This window comes from Sinocyclocheilus anshuiensis, unplaced genomic scaffold, assembly GCF_001515605.1.
Source record: "Sinocyclocheilus anshuiensis isolate Anshui unplaced genomic scaffold, SAMN03320099.WGS_v1.1 scaffold914, whole genome shotgun sequence".
NCBI classification, from domain to species: Eukaryota; Metazoa; Chordata; class Actinopteri; order Cypriniformes; family Cyprinidae; genus Sinocyclocheilus; species Sinocyclocheilus anshuiensis.
The window spans coordinates 3,304,352-3,314,205 of record NW_015539870.1 but is presented as its reverse complement, the minus strand read 5'-3'; the positions used below and the strand labels follow the sequence as shown (position 1 = coordinate 3,314,205).

At 37.1% G+C, this 9,854-nt stretch overlaps 1 protein-coding gene across 1 annotated transcript in view; it reads left to right on the top strand.

The window, feature by feature from the left end:
- LOC107685165 (rab GTPase-activating protein 1-like) overlaps positions 1-9,854 on the top strand; it is a 125,322-nt gene that overhangs the window by 34,720 nt on the left and 80,748 nt on the right. Inside the window, exons 5-13 of the mRNA XM_016481681.1 lie at positions 106-313; positions 437-611; positions 1,747-1,904; positions 3,789-3,899; positions 4,242-4,308; positions 6,023-6,125; positions 7,644-7,813; positions 8,065-8,233; positions 8,413-8,506. Of these exons, the coding sequence (XP_016337167.1) occupies positions 106-313; positions 437-611; positions 1,747-1,904; positions 3,789-3,899; positions 4,242-4,308; positions 6,023-6,125; positions 7,644-7,813; positions 8,065-8,233; positions 8,413-8,506 (1,255 nt within the window). The remainder of the gene's footprint in view (positions 1-105; positions 314-436; positions 612-1,746; positions 1,905-3,788; positions 3,900-4,241; positions 4,309-6,022; positions 6,126-7,643; positions 7,814-8,064; positions 8,234-8,412; positions 8,507-9,854) is intronic.

Below are 9,854 nucleotides of genomic sequence, written 5' to 3'. Positions count from 1 at the left end.
CCAAAACCCCCCCCCCCCCCCCAAGTCAAGCGTGTCTAAAACATTGACAGATACTCTGTATGTAGAAATTTAATTTTGAGTCTCTCCTCCCATCACTGCTTCTAGATGAGCCCTCTGACTTGAGTCCTGGTACCCCTGTCCCAGATGAAGACAGCGTGGTGTTCAGTAAGCTGACATATTTAGGCTGTGCGTCAGTGAATGCCCCGCGCAGTGAGGTGGAGGCTCTGCGTATGGTCAGCATCCTCCGCAGCCAGTGCCAGATGCCCCTGGATGTCACCCTCTCTGTGCCCGGAGTCTCAGAGGGCACCGTCAGGTACGTTAGGAAGCTAGCTACAGAAGTAACAAAGACAAGAAATGATGGAAACTGGAAAATTGTTGGTTCAAACAGCGCAAGATGTAATCTATCAAATCATCTTGCACTTGAATGTCCCATCAGGCTGTTGGATCCTCAGACCAGCACTGAGATTGCCAACTACCCCATTTACAAGATCCTCTTCTGTGTTCGCGGCCACGACGGCACGCCGGAGAGCGACTGCTTTGCCTTTACCGAGAGCCACTACAACACTGAGATCTTCCGCATCCATGTCTTCCGCTGTGAGATCCAGGAGGCGGTGAGACAAATAACTGCACACATGCATTGATTTAAAGAGTTTGTGGAATGATATTTGTGAATTTTTGGGTGATTTTTACAAAGACCGTCAAGAAATTATTAATATAATTATGCTGAAATTATTTTTCTTAATGAGATTTCTGGGGGACAGTGTACTTTGTAATGAGAAGCACAACGTTAAAAATCTTCATTTATTGTTTTTCTTTTCTTTTGATTCTGTGGTCAAATATGATTCGGACCTGTTCTTCGTGAGACTCTTGATTGATTTGTATCGTGTAATTTTTTTTCTTGCTGATAGAATTGCAGTTTCCTGGCTTAGTCTGAAGAGGGGGCACTTGTTGTTACTATTTGTCCTATGATATCAGAAATGCTCACAAATCAACTTTTTGCTTCCACAATGTGTGGCAAGTTCAGCTGTGAAGTGAAATTTAGCCTGAAATGCTCTAAAAATGATCCAGTTATATATGTGTGTGCATATATGTATATATATATATATATATATATATATGAAACAACTTTGCTTTCTGATTGACGGCGATAAAACAAATAAATGTATATAAAAGTAATAACTAAGCACAGCCTTCAGTGATGTAACATTCTACAAATAAATAGGCTACCTATCTATAAACTTTTATTGACAAAACAAAACTATCAAAGCCATCATAAGTAAAACTCAAATACAAACTGGCGCAAAACCGCTTATGTGCATCCAAGATGCAAAATTATGTGAATTCAAGTGTTTATAGCTGTTAAGTTATTTTTAAGCCAATAAATAGTATATGTACACACATACTTGGGTGTCGTGGCAGTGATAAATTTAAAAAATGAAACTTTTTAGAGTTTTACCGTACTACTGACTCTGTTAGCACACTAAATGACTTGTTGATTGTTGGTCGGCCAGTCAACCATCCTGAAACATACCAATTGTGTGTGGAGTAAAATATTAAAACAGCAGGGATGCAGCTGTCAGGTGCATTTCTGTGTGTGTGTGTGTGTGTGTGTGTGCTAATGAGTGTGTTGATAACCTGAGAACAGTCCGACAGTGAGTCACTGTAACACAGCCTGTGTCACTGGAGACTGTTTTGACTCCAGTCACTGAGATATGTGTGTGTGTGTTTGTGTGTGCATCTTTGCAGGTCAGCCGAATACTCTACAGCTTTGCCACAGCTTTCCGCCGATCAGCCAATAAAGCACCGCTCGCAGCCAAGGCTCCGCCCCTTACGCCAGACAGCGACGTCTTCACCTTCACTGTCAGCCTGGAGATCAAAGAGGATGATGGGAAGGGCACATTTAGGTGAATCACTTTGCTTCTCTCCTTCCATTGAAGTTGATTCAGTTCTCCCACACATATCAGCGTTTAACCCCAGAGGTCTCGTCTCTGACTGAATAATTCAATTAGGTATTTTTTCTGGTATCCAGCCTGAGGAAGTCATCTGCCCGGTTTTATGAGGGAAATGATAAAAATAGCTAAATCTGCAGTTCCTCCACCTCTTCCTTCGTCTTGTTCTCTTTATCAGAAGTGTCGACACATGCTTCCTGTCATTTATCATCCCTTACATCTTCGTCTCATTCCTCCGCTCTACACAGAGCTCTGTTAACACAGACCTGCACTGTAAAGCACTGGAAAGATCTCACTTCAAAGGAAACATATGCTTTGTTGACTTGTTGACATGCAACTGTAAAAAAAAAAGCATTGTTCAATGTAACCAGCACTGACATAAAGAACAACACCACAGCTCCCTATTATATTTTTAATATGGATTTTAATATTATTATTAATATTATTTTATTGATTAATTAAATGTATATTATTTAAATTAAAATTATAATTATAAAATTACAGTTAAATAATAATTAGAGCTATTTGTAAATCTTTAAGCGGCCTATATGCAGTGTGTTTATACTGGGTTTTTAATGCTGCACAGAAAAAGACAGAAAAGTGTTTAAGGAAAGGGCTAAAGTGCCCAAAATAACCGCACTGCCTCCATCAGCCTGAACTTGATGCTCCAGAGAGACTGTCCCTGTTATAAATGGACTGTAAGTCACTTTGGATAAAAACAACAGGAAAAAATGACAAAATTACCTTGAAAGGCCCTTTCGCTCCATTTGGATGCAAGAGATGCGCATTCATTTTGACAGATTTTGTTTTAGTCTTAGCTTTTTTTTGCTCTTTAAAAAAAAAAAGTCTTTATAGCATAAATGTGCATATATTTTGTTTCCACAAAAATATGAAGCAGCACAACTGTTTTCAGCATAGATGATAATCAGAAATGTTTTATGCGCAGTAAATCAGCATATTAGAATGATTTCTGAAGGATCATGTGACACTGAAGACTGGAGTAATGATGCTGAAAATTCAGCTTTGCATCACAGCAATAAAAAACATCTTAAAATACAGTCAAACCATAATTTATTCAGACACCTTCAACATTTCACACATTCTCACAGTTTATTCGCTATAGTTTAGAAAATGGTAATAAAATATGACAAGAACTCAGAGTATCCTTACTTAAAGGTTTGTCACAGTTTACTTTATTTTGCTATCCTCACTTACATAAATTAACTATAGTGTCCTGCACCCACTAATAAAAAAATATCAAAATTTATATCTGGTGTCTGAATAATTTTTGGTTTGACTGTATATTCAAATAGAAAACTGTTAAAATATTTCACAATATTACTATTTTTACTGTATTTTTGGTCAAATAAATGTAGCTTTGGTGAGCAGAAGAGACTTTTTTCTTTTTTTTTCTTACAGCCTCAAACATTTGAACAGTAGTGTGTTATTTGGCTAACGAGTCATCAAATTTTGTAATCATAATATTATTTACAATGCTAATAAAAACATAAATCATCTTTTGACCACAATGTCACACTCACAATTTTAAACACCAACAAAAAATGTACTTGTACACAATTTCGCTTTGAATTGTTGATTTACGCCAAGCTTTTACTTTCAATTTCAGGTTATTTAATACTAAAAAATGTTTACTACAGTAATGAGCATCTAATAAGAAGCTGTCAAATTTGGAGACGCATTGCGGTAATAATAATTTAGGGGGAAAATATGCTTAATTGTCATCAAAATAAGAACTAAATCTTTTCATTTCGAGGTAAAAATCTGGACATGTGCGATTCACCCAAGCAAGCATTTGAAAACTTTCTTTGTGACCAACAGTGCCGTATCAAAAGACAAGGACAGACAGAGCTTCAAACTGCGGCCAGGCATGGTCAAAAAGATTGTGATCTACGTCCAGCAGACATCCAACAAAGAGCTGGCCATCGAGAGGTACGTGCTTTCCGCAGTGACATCCAGAAGAGCCTCGCGTCTCCTTTAACAACCAATAATTCATTCATTAATGATAAACATGCGCTGAATTATGTGTTTTCTGTGCTTAAGTGTTCCTTTCGGGCCATGAGAACATGTAGGATGGTTTTTCTCTGTGCTGACTGATGTTGTGTTGAACTGAAGCCAATCCTGCCTGAATGCACAGCTGTGCTTTTCTGTTTATGGATGTGTTCTCAGACTCCGCACCCGCAGATTGGGTGTGCGAATATGCAGTGTAACAGCTGATATGTGGAGTTCCGTATGTGTGGTTCTGATCCAGTCAGGAAAATGTTTGTGTTTCAGGTGCTTTGGTCTGCTTTTGAGCCCGGGCAAGAACGTAAAGAACAGTGATATGCACCTGCTCGACCTGGTAGGTGGTGTAACATAGCTGCATCTCTAGTTTTGGATTAACTCCACTTAGCCGTCCCTCTCCAGTACCCTTACTTTTACTCGATCAATCAATTTGTTTATAAAACTAATTACTTTATAAAATGAATGTCTTTATCATGCTTTTTTAGTATCCCAAATTTGAATGAAAATCTGATCACAATGGTAACATAGCTGCATCTCTAGTTTTGGATTAACTCCACTTAGCCGTCCCTCTCCAGTACCCTTACTTTTACTCGATCAATCAATTTGTTTATAAAACTAATTACTTTATAAAATGAATTTCTTTATCATGCTTTTTTAGTATCCCAAATTTGAATGAAAATCTGATGACAATGGAGATCAAATATATGCAGAAATCTAGAAAGGGGTTCAAAAACTTTCTAGCACCACTCTGTAAAAAATATATAGTTAAATTTACAGTAAAAACCAGCAGCCAGAAATTCACTGTAAAAATACTGTGACAGTTTCTCAGGCATGTTGGTGCCTGTATGTTTTAAAACTACCAAAAATCTAGCAAAATCTACTATATAAAGACAAAAGACTCAGGGTAACAAACTAAAAATAAAACGTAAAAATTAACGAAATAACAGAAAATGTAACATAAAACGTTTACATTTACATTAGTCATAAAAAAAACCTTTTATAAAATGTAGTCATATTTTGGGACTTTTTGGAATGTTCTTTTACTGTTTTTCACCATTAAATAATACCATAAATTATATAGTTTTTGCAAAAACCATACATTTAACAATATTTTACAGCAAAACTACACATATTGTTCTATGCTACAGTAACTAATAGTTAACACAGTTAACCAATTAACGGGTTTTCACTGTGATATTTTCACAGCTATATTTTAGCTGACAGAGGAAATTACAAAGAAAGGATAGTTATTTAAAGGGGTCATATGATGCTTTTTTAAAGATCATTTTAGGGGGGCGTGGCAGAGTCTTAACTTTGATAAAGAATATCTCTTTGGTTTTGAGACTTTAGTCTTTGCAACTTCAGGGATCTTATCTATGCACAATCAGCTTGTAACACTACAAAGAGAAAGGAAAACTTGAAATCGCATCATATGACCCCTTTAACATTTAAAAAATGTCATGTTGAAATATTTTCTAACGTGTACAAATTTTTGTTGAAAGCAGCTAAATGTCTGCAACCAAAATAGTGTATCAAGTTCAAGGCTCTGACTTAATCTGTAGACTTTTCCTTGCATATCCTTCACTGATTTAAGGAAAGCCTGCAAAATTCTGTATTTGTAGAATTTTATCAATCCATTTCTGTGGAAATTTGCATATCTTTCTGTGGCCAGTGACTGGGAAATCTGGCATTAGTGTCAAGCAAGGATGCAACAAAAGGACAAACAGAAAACAAAATGCTTTTTTAAAAGGTAAAATGCGCCTGTAGCTACAAAACTAAACTGTGTAACATTCATATTAACACACAGTTCTGAAAGCACTTTTGCTTGGCCCATGTGATGATGTTGTCATGAGTCTGGAAGTGTTGTCCTTCATCCGGTTAGTTCTGCAGACAATGCCAACTATCAGCAGTTCGGATTTTGGCCGGGACTGTCCCCCGTTGCTTAATTTACCATGAGTGAATCAAAGCCCCAAAGATTATGTTTGACTTTATTTTTGTTTTTTCCTCTCTTTCTCTTGGCTCTCCTCATCTGCCCTCCGCCCATCTGTTAGGAATCAATGGGCAAGAGTTCTGATGGGAAGTCTTACATCATCACAGGGAGCTGGAATCCAAACACTCCTCAGTTTCAGGCTGTGAATGAGGAGACGCCCAAAGGTACAGAACCAGACACATGCTGTGTTCCAAATCATTGTCTGAGGTCTTCTGATGCTGATTTTCTGGAATATTGTTATTTACACCATGAGAGATATGGAGAAGCTGCATTTAGCCGTTGTGCTTAAAAGATCTGGAACATACTTCCAACTGATATTAGACAGGCTCTAAACATTCAGATTTTCCAAACTTTACATACAAATAAAATGCATTTTTATTTAATAATAATAATAATAATATTTGAATTACCAAAGGTGTTGTTATTATTATTATTATTATTATTATTAAATTATACCATGGTCTGTCTGAATACTCGATTCTGATTGGCTGGCAGATATGCATTAAAACTGTTTAATGCACAGGCAGTTCCAAGTCAGTTTCATCACCGTTCTATATCAGTGCGCTGCTTTAATTGATGCACACACACAGTGAGAGGTAGAGAGGTCTGATATCGCAGATCACGCTGTGCACACACCGAAACTTGCCTAGAAAAAAAATTAATAAAATACCCTAGATACTAGATTGCTACATTATATTTCTCAAAAATCATTCAAATAAATTTAATCTCAGTGTCTGATTTGAAGTGGGCAGAATGGTAGATCTAACGAGCTGTAGGCTAACTGATGAAAATAACCGTAATTTTTACCCTTCCAGTTAAATATTGCGCTGCAAACATCATAAACAGCTTTAAGTTGTCAATGCTGGCAAATAACCATGGTATAAGCGGGATAATGCATGGCTAGCTGTGCATGAAAAATTTTAATGCACTTCACGGAGGCTTTGCTTCGCGTTGGGTGGTTCTTGGCTTCCACGTCGTGCATTAAAATCGGTTAATGCACAGTTAGCCATGCATTATCCCATTTATACCATGGTTATTTGCCAGCATTGACAACTTAAAGCTGTTTATGATGTTTGCAGCACAATATTTAACTGGAAGGCTAGCCGTGCATTATCCCTTACTTATTTAATAATAATAATAATAATTAATTTTAATACTTAATAATTATCATTTTATTATCATTGTATAATTTATTATTATAACAACAACATTAATAATATTAATAATAAGAAGAATATTTTTAACAATTAGTTTTTTCCTAATGTTTGAAGTGCTTTTTTAGCTGGATTTTATGTATGAAAGGTGCTACAAAATAAATAAATAAAATCTCTTATTTTTATTATTATTGTATATACATTTTTAAAGAGTTTCCCTGATTTTCGAAGTACTTTGATGTGGGTTTGATGTATTAAAGGCGCTTTACAAATAAAATAGTTATTATTATCATTTTGTAATAATAATAATAACAACAACAACAGTAATATTAATTATTTTACATTTTTCCCCTGATGTTTGAGGTACTTTGTTCGAGATCCGATATATGATGTACTATACAAATAAAATCTATCTTTATTGGAAATCAAGAAATGATTGTGAATGACATGAAGCATTAACTCCACTAATATGAGTATGTTTTGATGACCTCTATGAACGTCTGCCGCTCTTTAACCTGTGTGACACAGATAAGTTCATGTACATGACGACGGCGGTGGACCTGGTGATCACGGAGGTGGAGGAGCCTGTGCGCTTCCTGCTGGAGACGCGGGTTCGGGTGTGCTCACCCAACGAGAGGCTCTTCTGGCCCTTCAGCAAACGCAGTTATACCGAGATCTTCTATCTCAAGCTCAGACCGGTGAGGATGAGCTCGGTGTAGGGCCTGACATTTTACAGGACTGGATTTGTTAGAGAACCAAAAGTCTGTGCCTCAAAATCCTCCTGTTTTGGCCGCAATGTCACATTTTCACTTTCAACATTTTGAGACAGCATTCACATGCGAAGTTTGTAGCTCGCTAGGTTTTGAGACAAGAGTATAGCATGAACAAGCATGTGGAGACAGTCTTTAAAAGAAATGAGCGTTTGACGGTGCCTGCACTCTGCTCCCAGATGGAGAACACGGAGAGGAAGAGTAACTCAGACACGCTGTATGAAGTGGTGAGTTTAGAGAGCGAGACCGAGAGAGAGAGGAGGAAGACCACAGCGAGCCCCGGCATCCTGTCGTGCGGCTCTCACGGCTCTATGGTGCCCTCTCCTCCTGAGGATGATGAGGAGGAAGGTGAGCGGCCCTCAGCTCTCATTCATATCACCATGTACATGACTTCAGGAGTGGTTCTTTTAAGGTCCTCCAGGAATTCATGTGTTTTAGCACAACTTTGTCATATTTTTGAGATATTATATAGATGCTGGTAACATCTCTCTCATTCTTTCTTTCTTTCTCTCGCACTATCCTTCCAGACAATGACGAGCCATTATTGAGTGGATCTGGAGACGTGTCTAAGGAATGCGGCGAAAAAATTCTGGAAACTTGGGGAGATTTACTGTCTAAATGGTGAGTGCTTTGAAAACAAGTGGAAATGAATGCGCAGGGTTTTAACCAGAAAAGTGTTGTTATTAAATATATTATTACATTTTATGTATTCGTAGTTTTGCAATAAATTGAAAATAGACACCAACACAATAGTACTAATTGATATCATGAATCATTACTGAATATGTGAATTAGCCATTCAGAGAGAGAGAAAAAAAAACTCACTCTATTTTTTTTTATTTTTATTTTTTTAAATGATTTGAGCTACTATAAACAGGAAGTTACATCATAAAGCAGCCTCTCATAGCCACTGCAAGAAGAAAGCTGGCAACTCTTTGTTTACAAGAGTAATGTGATTACCTAGCCTAAGATTACATGCAAGGCATTAAAGTCATTTTTCTTGGCTGGTAAGTAGCATATAAATTCAATGAGGCTGAATTTATTTCGTGATAAATACAATAAAAACAGTAATATTTAGAAATATTGTTACAATTACAACTGTTTTCTATGTGAATATATTTTAAAATCTAATTTATTCTTGTGACCAAAAGCTGAATTTTCAGCATCATTCCTACAGTCTTCAGTGTCACATGATCCTTCAGAAATCATTCTAATATGCTGCTTTGCTGTGCATAAAACATTTCTGATTATAAATAATGTTGAAAACAGTTGTGATGCTTAATATTTTTGTGGAAACCTCAAAACCTTGATTTTTGATGTGCTTGCATTTATTTGAAATAGAAATCTTTTGTAACTTTATAAATGTTTTTGCTGTCACTTTGGATCAATTTAATGCAGGGGTCTCCAAACTCGTTCCTGGAGGGCCGGTGTCCTGCAGAGTTTAGATCCAACCCTGATCAAACACACCTGAACCAGCTAATTAAGCTCTTACTAGGCATACTAGAAACTTCCCGGCAGTTGTGTTGAGGTAAGTTGGAGCTAAACTCTGCAGGACACTGGCCCTCCAGGACCGAGATTAATGCATCCTTATTTACTCTCATTTGGTGCATTTGTAGAGTCTTAATTTTAGACCGTGACAAGCTACAGGTGTAAATTTATGCAGCTTTTTGCATGAAAAATTCGACTTTGAGCCGCAGGACTGTTGTTAACGAGCCGTGGGTTGGATACAATCTTGTGCAGATTCCTGTAGAGATGAATTGTTGCACATTTAGATTAGAGGTTGTCTTGTCCGCCTCTTTCTTCCTGACACTGCTGAACTGCTGCTGTATGCCTTTCTATGCAGGGAAGCACTAAAAAACATGCCAAAAATCAAGAGCTTCCCGTCCCACACATTCTTTTTTCTATCTCCCACCAAAAAATATCTCCCCCCACACACAGACACACACACACACACACACACACACACACA